Source organism: Canis lupus, chromosome 21 (assembly GCF_011100685.1).
Source record: "Canis lupus familiaris isolate Mischka breed German Shepherd chromosome 21, alternate assembly UU_Cfam_GSD_1.0, whole genome shotgun sequence".
Taxonomy (NCBI): domain Eukaryota; kingdom Metazoa; phylum Chordata; class Mammalia; order Carnivora; family Canidae; genus Canis; species Canis lupus.
This window is the reverse complement of record NC_049242.1, coordinates 36,983,841-37,009,968: the sequence shown is the minus strand read 5'-3', so window position 1 is coordinate 37,009,968 and position 26,128 is coordinate 36,983,841. Positions and strand designations below refer to the sequence as shown.

At 38.1% G+C, this 26,128-nt stretch overlaps 1 protein-coding gene across 4 annotated transcripts in view; it reads left to right on the top strand.

Annotated features, from left to right (window-relative positions):
* Positions 1–366: 366 nt before the first annotated feature.
* The window catches only part of BTBD10 (BTB domain containing 10), a 77,961-nt gene continuing 52,199 nt past the window's right edge, over positions 367–26,128 (top strand). Inside the window, exons 1-2 of one of the 4 annotated variants that reach the window (XM_038569091.1) lie at positions 367–534; positions 24,213–24,370. In XM_038569091.1, coding sequence (XP_038425019.1) covers positions 24,270–24,370 — 101 coding nt within the window. In that variant the 5' untranslated portion in view covers positions 367–534; positions 24,213–24,269. Of the gene's footprint in view, positions 535–16,634; positions 16,697–17,613; positions 17,722–24,212; positions 24,371–26,128 lie in introns of those variants that run through there. The other 3 variants (XM_038569092.1, XM_038569093.1, XM_038569094.1) reach the window with 3 other exon arrangements.

Sequence of the window (26,128 nt, the reverse complement as noted above, 5' to 3'; positions counted from 1 at the left end):
CTGCCCGGCGCGGGGAAGCGTCCTCCGGAGCGCCCGGGGGTCCCGCGCTCTTGCCCTCGCCCCGGGCTGCGGACGCGGTCCGTTTTTTCCTAACGGTGGCAGGAAGGGGAAGGAAACGCGTGGGATTCAAAGGTTTGCGGGCAGGTCGGCTCGCGGCCCGGAGGCTCGAGCATCGCGTTCCGCCCCGGGCGGACCCTCGGCGACCCCGGCCCGCCGCGCCCCGCCGCGCCCCCCGCACGACGCCCACGCCCACGCCCACGCCCACGCCCACGCCTCGGCGCCCCGCCCACTCCCGGGCGTGGAGCCCCGCCATTCTCGCGAGAGCTCGGCGGGCCTCGCCTCCTCGGCCTCCGGGCTCTCGCGAGAAGAGGCTTCGGAGCCGGCCTGTAACCTGCCCGGGCGGCTCTGCTGGCCGCCGCCGCCGGAGCGGCCGCACCACACGCGCCTCCCGAGGGGTCCGGTCGAGAGGGGAGCGGGGGTGTCCCGGCCGCCGCCTTCGCCTCGGGCCTCGTGGACACTCAGGAGGGACCTCAGGTTCGAGGGTGACTGGACTCAGCTGGGGAAGTCGGTGGGGGCGGCGCCGGAGGCTGGGCTTGGCTGGGCGGCGGAGGAAGGGGGCGGAGGGCGGCTGTGGCGGCGGTCGGGGCGTCCCGGTCCCGGTCCCGGCCCCGGCCCCGGCGACGAGCCCCTGCGACGAGCCCCTGCGACGAGCCCCGGGGGGGCGGCTCCGGGCTCCGGGCTCCGGCCGCCGCCGGGCGCGTCGAGGGGCGAGGACGGGACTGGGGCTCCGCGGCGCCGCGCCTGGGCCGGGCGTCCCGCGGCCTTTCCCGGGGTGAAGGCGGTGCCGTCCTCATCCCTCCTTCCCCGAGCCCGGCGGCCCCGTGCCCCGCCCCCTCTGCTGTCACGGCGGGGCCCACGCAGCGGCGTCCCGAGGGATGGAGCGGCAGGTAGTGCGCCTCGGGGGCCGGGGAGCGAGCTCCCCTCAGGTGCCGCGTGCGGCTTCAGGCTGTCACAGCGTCGCGTACGGCGGAGCTTTTTGTTTTCCCAACACCGCCAGGAAACCTGCCTGCTTTTTATTTTCTCCTTCAGGTGCAAGGTCCCTAACACCTCTTTTTCTTTTTCTTTCCCCCCCCCCCGGGGTGCAGGGAGACCAGACGTCATTTGGTGACTTGTTAGCGTGGGGGCAGGGGGACCCATCCCTGGTCTCACAGACTTCGCACAGTACTTGTCAGAATTCAGAGTCGGTGATGAAGACTCACTAGTCCGCGCTTGCTGTGTAGCTGGAGCCTCGCTTGTCTCTTTGTGCCCTTAGCACGTGCAGGTTATTTGAAAATGTCTTCATCTTTAAGAGTCTTCGTGCTTTTTATTTCATCTCAAACAGCCCAGCACATTGACTTTTATTTGGACCATTAGGCATCCCCCACCCCTACCCCCCCCCCCCCCCCCCCCCCCCCCCACACTCAACACACACACTTGACCCAGGAGTTTTTAGAGACGAGGTTAAGGATACATTTCGAATGAAATAGACTGTAGAGATTGGGAGAATAGGTCTAATGAGGAATGAATGCAACTATAAGCCCCCCCCCCGCCCCCACCAAAAAAAAAAAAAGTTTCTGTGCTGGGGGAGGCCATCCAGGACTGAGGTCCAAGCCTTGAAAATGAGTATGCAGTTGTTTGAATGTAAAAGCGGAAAGCGGTGGAAGATACTTGGGAAAGGATTTGATGGTGGGTAAGGGTTAAAAAGTGCATGAGAATGATTTTTGAAGGTGTAAATGTGTGTGTGTGTTTTTTTTTAAAGTGGTTATTTATTTTTTTTAAAGATTTTATTTATTTATTTATTCATGAGAGAAAGAGAGAGAAAGAAGCAGAGACACCGGCGGAGGGAGAAGCAGGCTCCATGCAGGGAGCCCGACATGGGACTCGATCCCGGGGCTCCAGGATCACACCCTGGGCTGCAGGCAGGCGCTCAACTGCTGAGCCACCCCGGCTGCCCTGTAAATGTGTTTTATAAATTTCCGTGGCCTTTCTCAGAGTTTATGACCTGTCTACTATTGTTCCATATATATAAGGAGAAAGTAAAGGGAGAATCTGAAGCATGGAGGGTGGTAACAGTGCTCAATCAGGAAGGCTTTCAGTGTCTCAGCAATGTTTTGAGTTCCTTCCCCCCCCCCTTTTTTTTTTTTACCTTCCAGAAAAGGTTTCAGATAGGCTTTTTACCTTTATGCCACCCTTCTATCAGTCTGAATTTTTTTTCTTTCTTACTCTTCTATGCCTTGTGAAAAATTTTTTTCTTATTGACTGTCAAGTTGCAAACCAGCAAGATCTGCTTTGTGGTTTTTTTTTACGTTTACGTGACTTGGTGAAGTGTGAGAGCGAGCTGGAAAATATGCACCTTTTATAGAAATAGGTTATGAATAGCAAACTCGCATGCCTTCAAGTACCAGGCAGATGAAAATGAGTGAACTGCACTAGAGAGTTTATGCTTCATCTTAGACGGCCATCAGTTATCAGGTCCAGCTGATGAGTGCTGTACATGAATGTGGGTCCAGTTTTCAGCTTTATTCTTTTCTTTCTTTTTTCTTTTTTTAAGATTTTATTTATTTATTTACTCATGAGAGACACAGACAGAGAGGCAGAAACACAGACAGAGGGAGAAGCAGGCTCCCTGTGGGGAGCCCTAAGCGAGACTCCTTCCCAGGACCTGGGGATCATGACCTGAGCTGAAGTCAGACGCTCAACCGCAGGGCCACCCAGGTGTCCCAGAGTTTTCAGCTTTCTTAATAGAACACAGGAAATTTGATTTTTGCTTGAAGTCTCTTGCTTGTTAAAAATATTGACAGCTGCTTAAAAATAACTTAATGTGGCCCAACCAAACCCAAACCTGTCAGTTGTATCTTGTTTTCCAGTTTTGGACCCCTGTTATAGGTCAAAATGAATAAATTTTACAACTGGAAAAAAAAAAGATTTAAAGCAAATATGCCAATTAGTTTGAAATTTCAAACATAGGAGGAATTGAGAATAATGTCAAGTCTAATTGAAAATAGTAGAAAAATTTAATAGTTAAATTTAATAGCCTTGAAGTACAAATGGAATTGGTACTTTAAAAAAATGTTTTAATTATGGAAACAACCGCAGAAGAACTAAGGTTCTGTGTAAAGTTGATTTATAGGTATCTTGTATGGGAGTTGATTTACTGAGGGCCCTTATTTTACTTGTAATTAGTAAGTGAAATTCAGGAACCCTCTGTAACTCATCTATAGTTCTGAATGTTTATTGGTTGCTCTGCCATCCCACATTTCGTTCTCATTGACTTTTACTGGAAGTAATATTAGTTTCTTGAGTTCTGTTCCTGGCAGATGGGGTGAGGGGAAGGTATATAGGGGTAGTAAGAAATGGGATGGGGAGAGTATGATGTGAAGCAGGCACTCAAGTTCCTCTTCTTTACATTGTACATTAAAAAATTGATTCGCATTAGCTACTTTTTCTTGTAAGAATAGTAACTGACTAAACAGTGCATTACACATGGTAGAGCTTAGTGATATTTGTAGAATTAAACCCCATGGATTAAAGCACATTTACCCATTAGTGGGAAATACTTTAATCACATAATCTGATTCATATTTAGTTGGACTGAGGGGAACGGAAGTTTAGAGGTCAGATCAAGAAAGAGACCTTAGGCATATTGAAGGCAAGATGGAGGTCTTTGAAGGGGGTAAGGGTGAGAGAGGAGACTAGGTGAGGGAGAGAGCTTTGAAAAGGAAGATAAAATTGTCAAGTACCTTTTCATCTGTTGTCTAATTTTACAAAGAGCTCTGTTTTTTACAGCTAAATTTACTGTGACTCTTACAAAGACTACAGAGAATACTGGTTTTTCAAGAGGACCTCTTTGGTAGTTTGATTTTCTTCCTTTTAACCCAGTCTCCTCAGGTCAAACTAGTATAATCTCTCTTCATCCAATCCCTTCTCTCTCTAGTATGGGGAGTGAAACAGGAGATCTGTATTATGTTTGTGAGGTGTTGCTGTTAAGAGTGTAAAACATTCTGAAGAAACTGTTGTATACTTGTGGAGATTATGTTTATTGAAGGGGCAAACATCATTTTTCCCTCCCCATGTTTCTATCATGATTTGTAAAGTAGATCTTGGAAGTAGCTTTCCCCCTTTTTTTTTACCCTCTGAAATGCCTTCCAAAGAAAGCGTTAGGTGAATCTAAGAGAAGAGATTGAGTGTTTTTGCTCAGGGCCTCTTGGTTCTGTTTTTGGAACTCCCAGTTCTTAGGATATACATTCTCTGTTTGTATGGTGGATTTATCTGAGCAAGCTGGGCCTATGAGGGAAAGGAAAAGGAATATCTACAAATCTAAGTAAGTTTATTTGTTTTTTAAAGATTTTATTTATTTGATAGAGAATGAGCAGTGGGGAGGGGCAGAGGGAGAGAGAGAGAGAGAGAAGCAGACTCCCCACTGAGTAGGAAGCCCAACTTGAGGCTCCATCCGAGGACCTGGAGATCATGGCCTGAGCCAAAGGCAGACGCTTAACCTACTGAGCCACCCAGGTGCTCCTGAGTAAGTTTAATTTACGTTTGAAGTAATAGGAAGCTTTCTTTTGGCCACTGGTTTTAGCTGTATTTTTATCTTTATTTGTCTGACTCCTGTATTTTGCTTCTTTGTTGGTAATGAACCCACAGTGAGGGAGGAAGAGGTAGTTATAGATTAATAAAGGAAGAATTATTTAAGAATTTTTTTCTCCTTTTGGATAGAATGTTTATTAGAGTATAAGCTAATGTTGCATTTCTACTCTGGCTTGCTCTGGTTTACTTTGGCATCCTTGAAACACAATTCCTTGCTAAGCAGGTAGCAATCTAGAGCACAGAGATGGAAGGCAATCAGAATTCAGAGATCCTCACTGGGAGAGGATTAAGAGGTTTGTAAATGTTAGTTGTGGGTGATGGCAATACAGTGAGTTGAGTACTTGAAATAGTACAAACTCGAACATAGAAGAAGAAAGATTTTAGGTGGAGTATGTGATCTTATGTCATAGTAGATTGCTAAAGATGAGTAAGATGCTAAAAGATATCTTTGCCAGTGAAAGCATCTTTCTTTGTCCTTAATTGCTAGTTTCTATTTTTCTGTTTGAAATGTAGAATATCTGGTGCCTGGTACTTATTTTTATCTTTATAGTGAAATGAGTTATCTATTAACATTTTTGGTCACAAATTGAAATTAAGGTTTGGTATTTGGTTGGGGATGAGAGTCTCATACTGAATCATTGAAGTAATTGATTAGAAGGTATGAGTAACACTTCTGGGGTCATTTTAAATTGCAAATATTTCTGCTTGTAATACCTTATTTGGGATCATTTAGATCTGGATTTATTTACTTATTAAAAATCTTTTATTTATTTATTCATGAGAGACAGAGAGGCAGAGACACAGGCAGAAGGAGAAGTAGGCTCCATGCAGGGAGCCCGATGCGGGACTTGATTTCCAGACCCGGGATTACGCCCTGGGCTAAAGGCAAACGCTCAACCGCTGAGCCACCCAGGCGTCCGTAGACCTGGATTTAAAGCCAGTTGTTAGCTCTATGAGGTTACTTAACCTTTATAAGCCTTTGTTTCCTCACATGAAAAATGTAGAGAGAGCACAAATGTCAGGAGATTAAGAATGAAATAAAATATGTAAATGTACGATGTAAATAGTAAAGTGAATATCACTTGTTAGCACTTTGTTCTGTGTTTATGCTCAGAAAATAGCCTGTGATCTTGAAACAGATCATTCAGGCAAATTTGCTTGTATATCTGGCCATCTCTTGGAGGGAAACAAGTTCCAATGGCTGTTACAGCCTTGCCATATGACTCTTCCACTAGGAATTACTAATTTTTTTTTTTCTTTTTCTTTATTCTGGTCAACACTGAACGATAGAAAGCTCTTTTTCTTGCTTTTCTTGTTGGTGTCCATTGACCAATAGCTGGTATTCAATGTAATTTGAATGCCAAGTGGAATAGTGGCAAAAAGGGGAGGGAGAATACATTGAATGGGGAGATGATTTTTACACTTTAAAAGTCCTCTTGGGACGCCTGGGTGGCTCTGTGGTTTAGCGTCGCCTTCTGCCCGGGGCGTGATCCTGGAGACCTGGGATCGAGTCCCACGTCGTCGGGCTCCCTGCATGGAATCTGCTTCTCCCTCTGCCTGTGTCTCTGCCTCTCTGCTTCTCTCTGTGTCTCTCATGAATAAATAAATAAACTCTTAAAAAAAAAAAGTAATCTATTGGGATACTGTTATTCTAAATATAAAATTATTTTTATTAATTTGTATTATTTCCCTTTTGTTTCTACGACTGTTGCTACTATAGCAGGTGAGTAGAAAATTATCCTATGTTTTTATTTATGGACTACATTAAATCTCACCTTAAAAGTAAGCTTTAAAGTTCAGATACCTCAGAATCTGAATCTGAGATCTCAGGTGCAAAATTGTGCAACAAAATAGCATTTTCTTAATTCTTGAATGGTCGTACAAATAGTGCTTAATTATTTCATTCAGGGCAGTGTGCTTTATGCAATGCAAGATTGAATTTGATTTTCCTTACACCTAGAGAGCAAACAATACAGCGTGCTCTGTCCTTTTGGTTCTCATTTGTTAGAGTTTTCTTAAAAAGTTCCTGTAAGATGGTAACTGTGGAGCACTGTTGTTTCTTTCTAATGGGGTATTCCAAATTGCTTGAGTTTCTCCTTTGAAAAAGAATGTCGAGTTATTAGAAAGTAGTGGAAGTTCTAAAACCATAATACTCAAAGTACTTTAAATCACGAATACTCTAATTTTTGGAAGAGCAAATTAACCCTCTTTCTGATTTCAATAGAAGTTATTGGCTGGTAGTGGGGAAAGCTGAGACTAGAATACAGATCTGTAAGTCTCCTGATTCTGAGTGGTTTATATCAGCCATCTCCTTAATGGGCCATATGTACTTCTGGGAGTGTATGGAAAACTTATTTGTTGTGCCATTTGAAAGAATAAATAGAACTTCCATTTATATATTTTTTACTTAATCCCTTTTTCATTTCTGTTTTGTTTGTGTATTTATGTAGTATGTATGTAATACTGGTATGACAGTACATATGCATTATTTATATACATGTATATGTATATAGCTGTTAAGTTATTTGAAATCAAAACATAAGAAAGGAGAAAGTGTCATATTTTAGAAGAAAAGTGATATCTTCCATCATTGCTTTCATTTATCATTCATCAGTGAATGATATTTAACAGTAGTCTTGAACACTTGTTGGTTTTGAAATTGTTTTACAGTGAGTACTTTGAAAATTACTTATAAAAGTATATTTTTTGGAGTAATTTCTTTTCAGCTATAAAAGTATAATGCATTGCATGCGATTTGAGATATTTAGCAAAGAGCAAGGAAGAAAATGACACTGTAATACCATGGCCCAGTGATAATTGCTTCCATCCCCTCCCTCCCTTATCTCTCTCCGGACCCCCATCCATTCTCTTTTTCTCTCTCTGTCTCTCTCTCTCTCACACACACACACACACACACACACACACACATACAATTGGGATCGTTCTGTTTGTAGTGACTTAAAATTTTTATTTTGAGACAATTAAAAGAAAATTTGAATTATAGATGCATAGATTTAAAAATTAACATTTCCTTCCTCCTCTTTTCTCTCCCTTTCCTTCTATCATCATAAATGCTCTGATAAACTATTTGTTAGGATAAAATTTTTAAAAGTAGGGATTCTTGTGTGTGATATGATACCCTGTGAGTTTTATAGTTTATATTCCCACAAACTTGAGTAGCCATTTTCTCTGTACTTCAGCCATCACTGATTATCATTAAAACCAACCAACAAACCTTTGACAATTTGATAGGTTAAACATCTCAGATTTAACGTGGCTTTTTTATATTACTAGTGAGATTGAATATTTTTTCTTTTTCACCCACTCATATCCTCTTTATAAATTGCTAGTCCATGAACTTTGCTTGTAGTGTTCACATATTTTAATATGGATATGTAAATATTATATATTTAAGGTTTTAATTCTTTAATTTGTATTGTAAAACTTTTTGTAGTTTTTCATTGTTATTTTATTTGAATTTTTATATAGTCTAACCTAATGCTTTTTTTTTTTTTTAAGATTTTATTTATTCATTCATGAGAGGCACAGAGAGAAGCAGAGACATAGGCAGAGGGAGAAACAGGCTGCTTGAGGGGAGCCCAATGTAGGACTCGATCCCAGGACCCTGGGATCGTGACCTGACCCAAAGGCAGACACCCATCCGCTGAGCCACCCAGGTGTCCCTAACCTAATGCTTCTTGAAGCCTGTGTATAGTTCTAATTTTAATCCCTGATGAAATTTTCAGTAGTTTTTGTTGAGAATATTAGCATAATTGGCTGGCAGCACATTCCTGTTTCTCAAACTAGCAGTCTTTGGCTTGATGGTGTTTTCTTTGATTTGAGGCTTAGAAATTCCTTCTTTCCTCTGAGAGCTAGATAAGTATTCACTTAAATTTAAATTTTCTCCTTGATTTTTGTTTTGTTTTAAGATTTTATTTATTCATGAGAGATGCAGAGAGAGAGAGAAAGAGAGAGAGAGAGGCAGAGACACAGGCCGAGGGAGAAGCAGACTCCATGCAGGGAGTCTGATGTGAGACTTGATCCCCAGTCTCCAGAATCAGGCCCTGGGCTAAAGGCGGCGCTAAACCGCTGAGCCACCTGGGCTGTCCTTTTTATTTTATTTTTTTAATTAATTAATTAACTAATTTATTTAATTTATTTTTTATGGTTTTATGTTGTACTATGGAATTTTTAATGTGGAATTTGGGAGAGAGAACATGAAGAGGGAGAGGATGTTCTTTTTTTTTTTTTTTTTTAAATATTTTATTTATTTATTCATGAAAGACACACAGAGTGAGGCAGAGACACAGGCAGAGGGAGAAGCAGGCTACATGCAGGGAGCCCGATGTGGGACTCCATCCTGGGTCTCCAGAATCAGGCCCTGAGCCGAAGGCAGATGCTCAACCACTGCCACCCTGGCATCCCGGGAGGGGATGTTCTCCTCAAATAGTTAAGCAGTTAATTTATGTAGAACCTGTCTAACCTTGAATCTGTCTATAATCCACCTATGTATTTCTTATCGATTTGAAATGCTACAACCGGCACTTTTATTTTCTGGTATAGCATCTTGATGAGTTGTGTATTAAATTTGAGAGACAGTATAGTATGGTGGAAAAAAAATTGATTTTGACTACAGAGATGCGTATCTGTGTCTTGGTTTATTTATTAGTTATATGACATTAGGCAAATAACATAATCTCTTTAAGTTTAAGCCAATTTCTCATTGTTTAAAAAAGCTACCTCTTGTGTCTTATAGGATTGATATGTCGATTAGTATAGATAATATATATGAAATTCCAACTTATTACTCAAGATTCCCTGAATTAGGTGCATCTAGAAGACCCTGTGCCTCAATCCTACTTTAAAAACCTCACTAAATGGGCAGCCCGGGTGGCGCAGCGGTTTAGCGCTGCCTGCAGCCCGGGGTGTGATCCTGGAGACCCGGGATCAAGTCCCACGTCGGGCTTCCTGCATGGAGCCTGCTTCTCCCTCTGCCTGTGTCTCTGCCTCTCTCTCGCTCTCTCTGAATAAATAAATAAATAAATCTTTAAAAAAAAGAAAAAAAGAAAAATCTCACTAAATGTTTTGGAGTTCATTTAATGCTGAAACGTATTTAATCTACCGCCAGTCTGGTAAACTTCCCAAAGGAGGATGGCTTCACCATTTTCTTCATTTTGATTTGTTTTGGTCATTACTTACTATTCTAGATGGAGGTATTAAATAAGAAGAGATGAATGAATTTGAGTGACATGGCAGTCCTCCTTATTGCTATAAATCTGCAATTACATTTATAATGTACATCTACTGTTTATTTAAATAAAACCAAAGAAACACTAAATCGTGCAGTTTAGAACATGGTAGTTATAGGCTTTTTAGTTATTTATTTAGAATATATAAATACATGATTCAAGTATCAAAACTATATAAAATGGATACTCAAAAGTGTTGTTGCAGCTGTATTGCTTTCACTTCATTTCCATCCTGCTCCTGTAGGTAACTATTTTTATTAGTGTCTTATTTATCTTATTAGAATTCTTTTTGCAAAAATAAACAAATATGTGTATATTTGTATTTATGTATATATGGTTATATTTATTTAATTTATTCACAAAAGGTAACAAGCTGTATTACGTGTTCTTGTTTTTTTTTTCCCTACATAACAATATATCTTGGATACTGATCCATAATTATACATGGGGTCTCCCTTATTGTTTTTTGTTTTTTTTAAAGGTAGTGTGCACAGGGGCGGCAGAGGGAGAGGGAAAGAGAAAGAATCTTAAGCAGGCACCACCAATGAGGCAGGGCTCAATTTCATGACCTCAGCCAAAATAAAGAGCTTAACCAACTGAGCCACCCAGGTGCCCCTCCCTTCTTTTTTATTGTGTAGATGTACCACATTTTATTCATTTAGCCTTTGTTGATGCACATTCAGATTGTTTTCAGTCTTTAGCAATTACAAACAAGTCTACTGTGAATATTTTGATTAGTATTTGTGGAGTTGTATCTTCTGGATAGATTCTTAGAAGTGAGGCTGGTAAACATTTGTATAATTTAGATATTGTAAAATTCCTTTCCAAGGGGGTTATATCATTTTGTTTTTCATTAGCAGTGTATGAGAATGCAGAGAATATCTGTTTCTCCAGTCTCACCAGTAGAATATATGGTCAAAATTTGGGGTATATTCTTTCATTTCTCTTATGAGGTAGAATGAACATATTTTCATAGGTTTAAGGCTATTTGCCTTTATTTATTTTTAATTTTTTTTAGAAATTTTTTAAAAGATTTTATTTATTAATGAGAGACACAGAGAGAGAGAGTGCGGCAGAGACACAGGCAGAGGGAGAAGCAGGCTCCATGCAGGGAGCCCGACGTGGGACTCGATCCTGGGTCTCCTGGATCAGGCCCTGGGCTGAAGGCGGCGCTAAACCACTGGGCCACCCGGGCTGCCCTATTTGCCTTTATTTTTGTGAGAATTTCCCATGTCTTCTGTGTATCCTCTATTTTGGAGGGAGAATCTGTCTTTTTTGTTTCTCTTTTTAAAGAGTTCTTTATATAGTAAAAGGTATTTTTTAAGTTTTGTTATTTCCATCTATTTCTGGATGTTTTATCCTGTTCTTTTGGTTTGTCTATTCATATACCAGTACAACCGACTTTTAGTTTTTGAAATGAGCCTTAATCTCTGAATATAAGAAAATAAATTTTACTTTATTAAAGTTGAACACTACCTGTAATATTAAGACACAGATAGTGTGTATGTATGTGTGCAAGTATTTTGTCTCAAGGCAAATTTTAGATTCCTTAAAGTGAAGCATTTAGAGGAAAAATAACGTTTTTTTTTTTTTTCAGGGGGAAGGTGCTGAATTTTGCCTCTTACTGTGCTGGCATGTATGGTAGTTATAAGACACATACTGGTCTTTAAATTTAGAGTAAATAAAATGGAAAATTAAGAATTTCTTCAGTTGCAGAATATTCCAGGTGTTTAGCCACATATGGTTAGTGGCTGCTTTTTGAGTAGTGTAGAAATAAAACATTTTCATTATAATACAAAGTTCTTTTGGATAGCACTGCAGTCTACAACTTGAATCATACTTAGGGCCTTTTCTAGCCTATTGAGTTGGTGGCAGATAAACAAGCAAAAATTTGAAAGGAATAGAAAGTAATGGGAATAATGAATGGGCAAAATGGAACAGCACATAACTAAAGCTTATTTGAAGAAAATATGTAACTTATTTTAAAAGTCTCACGGAGGAAAAAAATTGATTAAAATTCTGTTTAAAGGGGTCAGGGAGGAAAAAAGAAAACATTATTTAAGAGTCTGACTTTGTTTAAGGATGCTGGTTCTTAGGAGTTGAATGTAATCTCCTTTGATTTAGGCACTTCATCAGCTTACTGGAGATTTGCCTATATTAAATTTTATGCCAAGGTGATTTGTTTCAATTAAGAATTTTCCAGTTTTGAAGGCAGTATTATTTGGTCAGAGAAGAAAAGGAAAAAGGGATGTAGGTACAGAAAACGAAAACTTAAGATTTCTTTAGAATATTAAAAAAAAAAATCATGTCTTTTAGTAAATTTAAAAATTCGGTACAGTAAACAGCATCTAGTGCTTTACAGTGCTATCCATGTAATGCAGCTAATTAGAAAATGGGTAAGATATGGAAAGATTTTCAAACATTGATCTGTTTAAGATGAGGAAAAACAAATGAAACATTTCTTAAAGTGTTAATATCTTGAATAATAAGTCAGCAAATTTGAATAGAAATTCTGTAAAAATTGTAAAGTTAGTTACCTCAGAGATTTTATCTCTGGGTCACTTCTATAAAAACAAGGGCTGATTGTGAGTTGACTTTGGAAGTCTTACATTTTGTTGGATTAGATAAGGAAGCCCTTTAAATAGATAATGTACCTTTAAACTTTTAATGAGAATTCCATGCAATCTTATTAAATCTCTGAGTTATCTCTAGCAAAATGCCTGAAGATGTGCTCAGTACTTAATGGATTTTGAATGAAAACATAAATCAGTTATACTTGATATCATGGAACTAGTTACACAAAATTTTGTCAGATATAATCTAGTATAAAAATATCCTGAATAAAGTTCTCAGTTTTATTTACTTGCCTTACTTTAACTTCAGCCAATCAGAAAACGACAAGCCTTGACAATTGAAAGAGCTTCTGTGAAATTGACAGGTAGCTTTGAGGAATATTTTGGGGAAATTTAAGGATCATTTGATAATATTTTTAAAAGTTTTTTAAAGATTTATTTATTTATTAGAGAGCGAGAGAGAGTGCACAAGCAGGGAGAACACAGAGAGGGGGGAGAAGCAAACTCCCCAGAGTAGGACCCGGATATGGGACTTGTTCCTAGGACCCTGAGATCCATCATGACCTGAGCCAAGGCAGAGGCTTAACTGACTGAGCCACTCAGGTGCCTTAAAAATGTTTTCAAGGATGTTTCTTATACTTTCCCTTTTTTAACTCCACTTTCTTAGTGTATATTTCCTAATAGCAGGTATTAGCATTCAAAATTGAATTGCTATAATTTTTGCACATTTGAGGGTGGGGTTCACATAACTGGTGCTCTTTACCATAACTAAAACATGGATATAATTATATGATACTATTCTTTTTTAAGACAATCTTCACAATTGGATTTCTTCACAATTTGGACTTCTCTCCTAGTGGATTGTGTTAAAATGAAATGCCTTTCAGTTTCTTTCATCTTAAATTTAATTAAAACATTTTGTAAAAGCTTACATATAAGTTATACTAAGCTGTGGGAACATAATGTGAATCATGCTTTGTTCTTGTCTTCAAGGATCTTACAGTTTAATGGGAGACATGTAGCAAGAAACTTCTACCAATGCGTAATGGTGTTTAGGACATGCTACCTGAGTATATGGCACCTTGGCATATTGAATACTTTAAGCTGAAGGAATTTGAGAATCAGCATATACAGCATGGACTTTCTGACTTGCCTCTGAAGCAGGTCAAAAACCCTCATGAGAGGTGTCCTCCCTTTACCCTGAGGGAAGGAGCATCCTTAGCTCTGAAGATGAAGGGACAGAGAGGAATCTGAGGAACAAGTCTTGCTATTGAGTTTCCCTTAGTTTGTTATACTCAGCTCATACTCTTTGTCCTGTTACATCTTTCCACAACTTTCCACTCTTCATCAAATAATAAAAAAGAACACTCAGGTTTAATCATTTCTTGAGGTTTTCATTTCCTTATGAAAGTTCCCAGGTCATGTAAAACCTTATTAAATAAATTTGTATGCTTTTCTTCTGTTAATCTTTTGTTACAGGGGTCCCAGCTGAGAACTTAGAACAGTAGAGGAAAAATATGTTTTTTTCTCTTCTACAATATGTATTCATTAGCAGTAAGAAACAAAAAACTACACTTAAGCAGTAAAATTAAATAGGGAAGAAAATTTCTGTAACAGTGCTACTTCCAAATACTTTATTGTAGATCCCGCTTCCATTATTATCATTATGCAGACAGCATGTGTTATATTCAAATAGTATAAGGAATACAATGAAAAGTCTCTCATTCCGGCCTTTCTGCAGAGGCAACCAGTTATAAGTTTTATGTGGTATTTATAGCCATTTTAAAAACATATGCACACATGGACGTTTGCATATCTATTTCATTTTATTTATTTTTTTAAAAAGATTTTATTTATTTATTAATGAGAGACAGAAGGGGCAGAGACATAGGCAGAGAGAGAAGCAGGCTCCATGCAGGGAGCCCGATGCCGGACTTGATTCCGGGACTCCAGGATCACACCCTGAGCTGAAGGCAAATGCTCAACCACTGAGCCACCCAGGCATCCCTCATTTTATTTATATTTTAAAGTAAGCTCTGTGGCCTACATGGGGCTTGAACTCACACCTCAAGATTAAGAGTTGCATGCTCTACCAACTAAGCCAGCCAGGTGTCCCATTTGTGTATATATTTTAAAAAAATCTTGGAATACATAACACACATCTGTATCTTGCTTTTTAGTGTAACTATATCTTGGAACATTTTCCTTATTAGTGTGCATATTATCTATCTCATTTTTACTGATTGCGTGATATTGTGCAGATTTTTAACCAAGTTTTTTGGAGTTTTTTTTCTTTTTTTTAAAGATTTTATTTATTTATTCATAGAGACAGAGAGAGAGAGGCAGAGACACAGGCAGAGGGAGAAGCAGGCCCCATGTAGAGAGCCTGACATGGGACTCGATCCAGGGTCTCCGGGATCATGCCCCGGGCCTGCGCCACTGGGGCTGTCCTGGAGTTTTTTTTCTTTATTTTTTTATTTTTATTTTTTTTCTGGGAGAGAGTGTGTGGGGAGAGGCAGAGGGGAGAATCTGCAAGCAGGCCTCCTTCTGAGCACTGGGCTCGATATTACCACCCATGAGATCATGAGCTGAGCTAAAACCAAGAGTTGAACACTTAACTGACTGAGCCACCCGGGTGTCCTTAACCAATTTGTTTTTGATGAATATTTAGGTTGGTTCTAGGTTTTTGCTGTGACAAATCTGTGAAATCAAAGAGAGAAAAGAGATTTATGCATTTTGTGTGTATGTCTGTGTTAGTATTGTGCTATGTATTATTAGAACCAGGGTTGAGCAGATCTTAAGGTTTTAGTGTAATACATAGAATGTATTGGACAATACAGGTAGTTCCTCTCATCCCTACTTGCTGGTGTTCATTCCTTTGTGTAATCTGCCCTTGTGCCTGAGCAGAATTTGTGATTTCCTTTTAACCAAAAGAATATGTTAAAGATAATGAGATGTTCCCTAATTACATTGCATAGAACTTCATTTTGCTAGCATGTTTGCTATATCTCCATAATTAGTTTTGCATCCTGCAACCGTGAGGAAGTAAATTATTACAATCTCCGTAAACTTGGAAGTGCATCCTTCTCTAGTGGAGCCTCCATATGAAGATCTAGTCACGGTTGACACCTTCATTGTGGCCTTGCAGAGGACCGAGCTAAACTATGCCAGATTCCTGACCAACAGAAACTGAGAAAATATATGTGTTGTAAGCCATTGTTTTTTTTTTGTTTTTTGTTTTTGTTTTTTTTTTTTAGCCATTGGGTTTGTGGTAATTTGTTATGTAGCAAGGAGGTTTTTCTCTCCAAAAGAGAAAAATTTTAAGCTTGGATATGGCAAGAATATCATGATAAAAATAACCGAAGGAATTTTTGCAGAGGTTAGAAACTAGGATGATTGTTTTTTCCATACATTAAAATTTACTTTTAAGCTAACAGTGAAATAAGTATTTTCATTTAAGCACTATAGGAATCACATAAGATTTCGACTTAGCTTCTAAAACTTATCAGCAATTGTGTCCAAAGTACATAGCTCTTTGATGACCCTGCATAGTCTAAGGATTTTTTTCTTATTAGAAAAAAGAGAAAGGGGGCAAAGGGAGAGGGAGAGACAGAGTCTTAAGCACACTTGCAGCCCTACGAGGGGCTTGATCTCACAACCCTGAGATCATGACCTGAGCTAAAACCAAGAGATGGATGCTAGGTACCCCCATCTAAGGTATTTTTGGTATTAAGTAGAATAGGAAGGATCAATTCCTGGAGAAATTAAGAAAATTCAAAATGTGTAGAAATACTATCCCTAATCATTCATATATCCCCTGCTCCTGTGATTGTTTTGAGGTTTTTTTTTTTTTTTTTGGCACCAGGACATGAATGATACCATATTTATCTTTTTATTCCAGCCGTCTAGCACATTATAGGTACTCAGTAAATCTTGAGCAACTATCTAGGAATTCTCATTGTCTTCTGTGATCTCAAGAGGCAAATAGAAAGTCATGAATGAGTTCATGAAATATTATACAAATTTTGCATTTAGTAGTCTGCTAGAGAAAGCAATGTGCCCAGCACTATGTTATTATTTTTTTTAAAGATTTTATTTATTCATGAGAGACAAAGAGAGAGAGAGAGGTGGAGACACAGGCAGAGGGAGAAGCAGACTTCCTGCAAGGAACCCGACATGGGACTGGATCCTGGATCCTGAGATCACGCCCTGAGCCGAAGGCAGATGCTCAACCACTGAGCCACCCAGGTGGGCGGCACTATGTTATATAAGGTTTCCTGACTCATCAATTTTTAAAAACAATTTGATTGGCAATTATAGGTAATTGATAAGATTATGGTAATGAGAATTATGTTATTTTCTTCTCATTTAAGGAAATTGAGGGCTTGGAGCTTATACAAAGTCATGCAATGTTGTATCTGATTCTAAAACCTTTTTGTCTTAGTCACTATTTTGACAGAAGTAGAAGAGTTCCAACCGGTTTTCATTCTCAAAAGTTTATGTGTACTTATGGCTGTGGGAAGATAGCTATTAAGTATCCTTGCAATGGTAATGGAGGCAATAGGATTCAGGTTTTTCTTTGTTTTACAGATTTTATCTATCTTTAGTAGAGAGGAGAGAGAGAGCATGCAAGCAGGAGCAGGGAGAAGCAGACTCCAGGCTGAGCAGGGAGCCTGATGCTGGGCTCCATCCCAGGATTCTGGGATCACCACCTGAGCTGAAGGCAGACACTTAACCAACTGAGCCTTCCAGGCACCTTGACTTACATTTTTTGATTAAAAATTGGTTTAAATATGTCATGCTGGTGGTGGGGGCAGCTGGGTTGCTTTGTCAATTAAGCGGCTGCTTTGGGTCAGGTCGTGATTCCTCTGTCCTGGGATGGAGTCCCTCTGTCTGATTCCCTGCTCAGCAGGGGAGTCTGCTTCTCCCTCTCCTGCCCCTCCCCCTGCTTGCTCTCACTCTTTCTCTCAAATACATAAATCTTAAAAAAAAGTCATGCCAATTTGATAATTGTTAAGTATTAATAAATATCTCAACTGATTTTTTTTTCTTTTTAAATTTCATTGTAAATTTAATCCAATAGAATTCTCTTTCTGGTTGATTTATAGGTCTTATGTTTTTTTTTTTTTTTTTTAACTCACAACCCTGAGATCAAGACCTGACTTGGTATCAAGAGTCAGATGCTTAACCAACTAAACCACTCAAGGTGCCCCCAGGTCTTACAAATTTTGACAAAGGCATGCAATTGCATAACTACCAGCACTGCAATCCAGGTATAGAATAGTTCCATCCCCCCCCCCCCCCCCCCCCCCCCCCGCCCCAGTTTACCTTGTGCTATCCCTGTGTAGTTCCCCAAGCCCTAATCCCTGGACCCCTGGCTATTCTGCTTCTATATCCCTGAGAATGTTATGGAAATGGAATTATCTGTAAGCGACCTTTGAGTCTGGCTTCTTTAGCTTACCATAACGCTTTTGAAATTCCATTTTGTTGAATGTATCAGTAGTAACTTCAATTATGCTGTCCTTTTTTGTGTCTACAGATACGTTCACTTGTTCCTCAGTCTTTATTTCTCTGTATTCTTTGGGTTGGATAATTTCTACTAACTTATTTTCAAGTTTTCTTTTTTATTTTCTCATTTTGTCTGCTGTTGTGCCCATTTAATTGAAGTTTTCATTTAAGTTATTGTCCTTTTCAGCTAGAGCTGAGTTTTTTCATTTTTTGATAGTTTTCACCTTTCTATTGAGATTCCCTTTCTGTTACTCATTAAAACCACCTTCTTATTTTAGTTCTTTGAATATATTCCCTTAATTGCTTACATATAATATGTGAAGTCATCATTTGCTAAATCTACATCTGGGCCTATTTGGAGTCACTTTCTATTGATTGCCTTTTTACTTTTTTTTTTTTTTTTTTGCATATCATAAATTTTTTTTTTAAGATTTTATTTATTCATAAGAGACTCAGAGGCAGAGACATAGGCAGAGTGCCAAGGGAACCTGATGTGGCATTCAATCCCAGGAGCCTGGGACACTTAACCACTGAACCACCCAGGTGTCCCTGTATCTCATAGTTTTTTTTTTTTTTGAAACCAGGGCATTGTAATGCTCTTATGAGCATTCATTGTTTTTTGTTGTTGTTATTGTTCTAGTGGTCCATTAACTTGCCTGGTCTCAGTCTGCAAACATTGTTTCCCAAGCAGTGTGTACCCACTGAAGTCTGTGCTCAGTTCTTCTTCCAGCTCCTTATTTTTTAGTTTAGTCTCTTGGGGAGTGGGTGGAGGAGAGTTTTCCCCCTCCTGTGTAATTTGGTGGTTAGCCAAATATTTGGGCTGACATTACATTCAGATTTTGGAGCTCACCCTCTCTGTGGTTCCTCCACTTCTGGGTGTTCCCTCTTAATTACTAGCTCCTCCGTCTCTGGTGGTTTCTGTCCTCTGACACCTGAAGCCAGTAAGACTTCTGCTGCTGCTAGGGCTGTGTATGATTGGGGAATGTACTCAGTTTAGAAAGCATCAAACTCCTAGATCTTATGCCCTGTAGCTTTCAAGGGTAAATTCCTCTGTAGTCTACTGCAGAGGCTACCTGGGGTCTCCCTTTCTTACATGTGTAATTTAGCTAAGCAGACCTTATGTGGAGATTTTGGGTCAATACCTCTGTGCGGTTCTTTCATTCCCAGTATGTATGACTTAAATTTCCAGCTGCACTTCCAGCTCTGAAGTCTTTTCTCTACTAGTTTGAGCTATATGGCTCTCTGGTTTCCTTCACCATATTTGTAGAGGATGGGAGGGCACTCAGCATAAAAACTTCCATCTGAACTCACAATTCAATTCCCTTTCAGAATACACTCTTCCACTGCTTTGTGCTTTAAGACATTTGCCAGTGCTTTTATTATTTTTTTATTTTTATTTTTAGAATTTATTTATTTATTTATTTATTTATTTATTTGAGACATGGAGAGAGAGGCAGAGACACAGGCAGAGGGAGAAGCAGGCTCCATGCAAGGAGCCTGATCTGGGACTCGACCCCAGGACTCCAGGATCACGCTCTGAGCCAAAGACAGACGCTCAACCACTGAGCCACCCAGGTGTTCCGTGCCAGTGCTTTTAAACAGTAGTTTAAAAAATATTTTATCCAGATATAAATGTTGTTATCTGCAAGGGGCTCACATGATCATTTCACTTGGCTGCCTTTGCAGGTGGTTTCTTTTCAAAAGTTGCTTCCACCTCTTGTTTTTCTTTCACAATCATCTGTAGCAGTATTCACTTTCTCCAGCCTCTCCACTTCTTGATGTAGTTAAAATATCTTCTGGATATTTGGCTTTCTGTGCAGCTGAAGCAGTCCTTGACTCCTAGCCCTGGCATCACTATGTGATTTTGTTCATTGTTTTCCCTCTTACTTATCAGGTCTTCTCTCTAGTTAGTAATCACCACACTTGAATTACTTTGTTTGCAAAGTTTGAGAGAGAAAAACAATTTCACATTATTAGAAAAGTTCTCATATAATGACCTTATTTAGAGTGAGATCTCAATAGGATGGATAAAGCCACAAGATGGCTAAAATTAAAAAAAAAAAATGTGCTGGCAATAGGAACAAACGTATGAATTTCTGTGTACCTAGGTTGGTACATTGGAAAGAACATGGGCTTTCTGTTAGACGTATGCAACAGGACTGTATCAGGTTGTTGCGACCTTTAAATAGGAGAAAATTAAACTTCCTAACTCGTTGATACATAGTAAAGACAGAATATATAGTTTCCATGTACTATCCTTTTTTTTTTTTTAAACTCTTCTATGGATGGTTGCCATTAATTAATACTATCTGGAAATAGTATCCCAAGAGCCACCTCTTTATTTATTGTAGTCCTGAAGATTCTGTTCCCCAACCCACCCCTTTTTAGATGGTAATATCCAAGAAAATAGAAGTAATCAATTGCCTTTTTCCTGGCTGACTTTTGGCAGTCTCCTGAATGCATGTCCTTAGCCAATAGGCCCAGTTGTTCCAGCCTCTACAGATTATTTCTAAATTATTTATAATTTGGATTATTTTTGTCATGCCTCAAAATAGCAATGAACTGTAACCTATTTTCTAAGAACTTTGTTTCCAGTAGTCCAGTAATTATCTTTTTTTTTTTTTTGATTACAAGATCTGTACAGTTAGTGTGCCTTATATGAATTAGACATTGGGGAGCCAAGAATCACATGTTATTTTTTTTAAGATTATTTATTTATTTGAGAAAGAGAGAGTGCATGAGCACGCACACACAAACAGGGAGAGTGGCAGAGGGAAAGGGAGAAGCAGACTTCCTACTGAGCAGTGAGCCCAACACAGGGCCGCAGGATCATGACCCAAGCTGAAGGGTCAAGACCAAGCTCAACCGACTGAGCCACTCAGGCACCCCAAGAGTCATATTTTAAAGGGACTTTTCATGGTAAGGAGTTTAGATCAGGAAGCGGAGAGCCATTACACCTTTTTAGAAAGATAATTTTGATTAAGGTGGAGAAAGTATGGACTGATTGGTTTGGTATAGAGGTCAACCAGATAGATGTTAAGGTTTTAATGAAGGCAGCAGCCTTACCAATAAAAAGGGAGAAGAGGAATCAAAACAAAGTTTTGAAGTAGACGATGTTGGGAAATGAGGAGTCAAGGATGACTTCAGGGTTCCTGATGTAGTAGAGATGACCCTAGCTGATATGGAAGGCCAAGATAGAGCCTGGCATTGTTGAATTTGAGATATTGAAGAACTCAGAGATAATAAAAACAGTATAGGTAGTATATAAAACCCAGTGTTATCAAAGGTTTGGTCCTCATGGTGTTTTTTTGTCTGCTGTCTCCCTGGACCCAGCAAATGACAATGAAATCCTAAAGAACACCCAAGCTTTGATAGACATGAAGAGTTGGGGTAATAGTGCAAGAACTATGTAGGTAGGAGAGAGACACAGGAGTAAATGGTATATGGAGCCTTTAACTGAGGCTTTTTTCCCTTAATAAGGTGAGTTTTGGAGCACAGGACAATGCCCAACTTGCTTTAGCATCTTATAAATAGCTCAGTGTATTGTATTTGGTGTTCCATAAGTGCTTGAATGAATGAATGAATGAATGAATGAATGAATGAATGAAAGAAAATGTCACCAACTATGGTGCAGAGATTAAGAAAGATTATTGGACATTTCAAAATAGTATATAGTGTGTGTCGTTTGCCTTTTATCTATTTGTAGTTTTATCTGTAGCTTATTGATAACATTTGAAACTACAGGAGCACATATAGGCAAACACAGACATTTTTTTTCTAGATAACTCAACTTGAATTTCACTTGTTTTTAGCATGTTTGTAGCCCTGACTATTGGGAGTAAGGACTGGGGAGAAATCTTTCACATGGTGATACCCAAGTTTTATTGACAATTGTAAATATGATTTTCCAGTTGACCTTTTTAATAGCTTTCATCTGAAAGTCTTTACTTTCTTGTGTCTAGCTGTAAAATACATGCTTATTAGGATTGATTAGTAAGACATATTGGTATTTCCATTCTGCTAGATACATGCTACCCATTATAAAATGCTGGAAAATGTGGATCTGAATTTACCTTATGCATTTTTTTTGTGATTGTATTTTTGTAGTCACTTCCTCCTATGGTTTAGGATCCTTCTTCTTTCAGTGGACATCTTTGGATATTCAGAGGGGTATGTCTTTTAGTTAAGGGTTAGGAGGAGATAAAATGCTCTTGTAAAGAAATATTAATGCCTGGAATAGCTTGCTGGATGACATAAAGAAAAAAATGCTCTAAATCTATCCTACACAACCTACTAAGCCTCTCTATATCTTTTTTAACTTTATATCAACTTTTCTTAATACTCTTTTTACCTTTTGTGTCTCACTTGCACTGTGACCACTTTTTTTTTTGACCACTTTTTTCTACTTCTTTATTTCCTATTTGTTCGTTCTCATCCTTCTCCTTTGCCTCATCTCTTCAGTACACATAACTAGATATAATATCAAGTTGAAGTTTTAAATAATTTCTTTTTTAGTAAGTACATTTTTATTTTTATAATTAAAAACTGAAGTGACATTGAGATTTTTTTGTTTTCAAAGTAATTTTATAGTTTTTATGTTCATCTGATATCTGATTGAATTTTTTTTTTTTTATTACTTGGTGATCCTTAAACAGGTCTCCTTTTCCAGGAGCATTCAGCAAATAAACTGGCATTTACTGAGCAATTTGAATTAGCCATTTTACAATTTTCCCCCTTCCCCTTTCTATTTTTTTTTAAGTTTACTTAAGTAATCTCTATACCCAGTGTGCGGCTCGAACTCATGACCCCAAGATCAAGAGTCTCATACTCTTCCAATTAATCCAGTCAGGTACTCCCTTTTCTGTTATTTTGATAGATCATTGATTTGCCTACATATTTATTAAAGTGCTCACTTATTGAAGGTTTTCAATTGTTTTTGGAAAGAAATTACTAATTAACCATGAAGAAAATTATAGCATTTCTCTAAAATGGAAATATTTATTTTACTTTTTATTTTTATTTTACTTTTTATTTTTTATGGGAGTATTTATTTTCTTTGAGCTCTGAGATAGACTCACAGTTTTAATAAGTTTACCTTCAGCATTTTTTGTGAAATCTTACTGGAATTTTTTTATGAAACTCAGTAAGATACAGTATTTTCCCAGTTCTGGATTCCTTTTGACTTTTATGCACAACTCCTCCTTTCCCTCTATCGAATGCATTTTGGAAAAGTCTATAGAAAGCATACAGGAATGGGTCAGGAAACCTGGGCCCTGGTCCAAATTATAGAACTTTGTTCTAATTGTTTCACCTTATTCGGTTTTTCTTTTGGTATTTGCAGTCTCTAAAAGTCAAATTTGACCTACCATTTCCAAATAAAATATTCCAGCCTGAGCATTTTTCAAGATCAACACTTCATTTTGTATTATATATTCTCATTGTTCTTTATAATCCTGCCATTTACCAACATTGTAACCTTTTGCAAAGTAACTGAACTACTGAGATTGTTTTCTGTTTATGGGGATTATAAAATGATTGTGAAGATTGTGAAGATTAAATTGGATAGTGAAATATACTTCAAAATACTTAGTTCAGGTATTCTGTAAAGCTATTGTTAAGTTAGTTTTCTTATAATTTTAAGAGAGTAGTAGAAATAACAGTCACAAGTCTCATAGGACAAGGCATGAAATATATGAATCCTATCAATACAATATTTTTGTGGTGACTACAATGTAAGGAAACATGATGTTACATTCTTTTATTTTTGAGCCCACACTAAGTTTCTATTCAGGGTCTTTTAACTTGGTTACAGAAATAACAACTTTATTATTTGATTATACTAGATACTTTATTAAGCCTCTTAAAACTTTAAGTAATTAAGAAATGTATTGCAGGTGAAATTCTGTCTGAAATAATAATTCTCTGGAATTGTTTTGCCTTTTTTGGTTTGATATTAGTATTTGGAAACATGAGGTATCCAGATGGCAATTAAGAATATTTATTAAATGTAAATAGCATACTATTAAACTGTTACATAGGGGGTTGCAGATTTAATAGGAGACTCAAATGAAAAGTACCTAAAAAGACTTCTGGTGTTTATATTAATCTCATTTGTGGCATTTTGTATGTCTAGTATTTTATAATCCTGTTCATCACTTTAAAAATATGTCACAGTAACTCAGAAAGTATGTAAAATTCTTGACTATTTTATTCTGCGTGGAATAGATTTAAAGGTCAACACTACTCTTTTATGTAGGTTATGGGTGCTACATATGTGCTTTCAGAGCAGTAGTGTGAGGAAGCTTGAAGTGGGATGGCAGGACGGCCTCATCCTTATGACAGTAACTCCAGTGATCCAGAGAATTGGGATCGGAAATTGCATAGTAGACCTCGTAAACTTTATAAACATTCAAGGTAGGTAGAAAATATGTATTTCATATATCAAAGCTCTGATAAAATGGACTTTTATAAAGAATCAAACTGCATCTGGTTGTGGCAAGTCCTGTCAGGATGGGGGCTGGTTTACAAAAAATAATGAATATTTGCATTTCTCCTTAAAAAAACTTTTACAGAAACATTTCTTCTTTTTTAATCTTCTTATATCTGTATTTATTTGAATTTTTGTTTGTTCCTCAGTAATGTTAAAATCTCCTTCGTCAACCTTAGTAATAAATGCTATAATTAATTTGACTCTGAACTCTGGCAAGACAGATTAGTTCTTTGTATTTAAAACTCTCTAATCGGAATTTATTTTGTGTTCTAAGTACATTGTGTGTATAGATTATACATAGTACTTTATAAGCTATGTCATACTGTGTTGTCATCTTGATACTAAAGGGAAAATCAGTCTTTTTGCAGTGACTCTTCTGGTTCATTTAAAGTTCGATGCATTAAATGAAATTAGTCTAAAAAATTTCTGCCCATTTTTATATTGTATGTAAAGCTTTCATTTTGTACTGTGTGACTTAATGAAGAAACCCTCATTTAGGACACTTTATGATTTAATATTTTAAGGTGTTAATTGACAGCTCATAAACCTCACATACTACAGGTATGTAAGCATGTTTTCATAGAGCGTTGTACTTTATAAATATTTACTTAGGGGATATTATCAAACATTTAACTCACTTGAATGTAAAATTCTATTCATTGATAACTGTTACCATTTTTCTTAAAAAAATAAAAACATGTGGTACTGAAATCCTTTTTGTAATTTTAAAGAAATAAAGTACTTTTTCAGGTACTTTTAAACTATATACCATACCTAGAAAATATGATTAACTGGTACCTTTTAAATCTCCTGACAAGATGTCTATCTTTATTGCGGAATTTTAATGTGGTGAGGAAAAACTTAAGTTGATGTATTAATTTATAAGTGCACACCAATGGTATGAGTGGTTTTGGTTTATTTCATTTTTTGGGTGTGTGGGTATGTATGTGTGCTTCAGCTGGTGCTCTAGTACTTTTTTTCCATCCTGCTTTATTATATGGATAATTTGTCTTTGAGATTAAAGAATTTTATCTGTGTAAGTGTAGGATAATTTTATCTGCTATGTTGTATGCATTTTTCCAGATGAACTGTTTATGTTATTCTTCCTAGTTCTTTTTTTTTTTTTAATTTTATTTATTTATGATAGTCACACAGAGAGAGAGAGAGAGAGAGAGAGAGAGAGAGAGAGAGGCAGAGACATAGGCAGAGGGAGAAGCAGGCTCCATGCACCGGGAGCCCGACGTGGGATTCGATCCCGGGTCTCCAGGATCGCGCCCTGGGCCAAAGGCAGGCGCTAAACCGCTGCGCCACCCAGGGATCCCTATTCTTCCTAGTTCTTAATACTTTTCTGCTAACGTAAAGTACTGCATTACATATGAAGGGATGACAAAGTGAAAATAAGCTGTTGTTTGCTTTATAAAAGGTAAATGCATACAATGAAGAAAATTTATAAAAACTAATAGTACTTTTTCATTCCTCTTATTTCAAAAATAACAAACATAGCTCTTCTGATATTTATAGCATCAGTAACTTTTTGGTGCTCTCCTTAGGTAGACTGCAGCAATATTGGTTAAGTAAAAAATATTAAAGAGAAATAGAAAATAAATATCAATACATTATTTGTTTTTAGTGTAAAGACCGTGAAATCCTTTGAGCTTATTTTAACCTCATTTATGGAAATT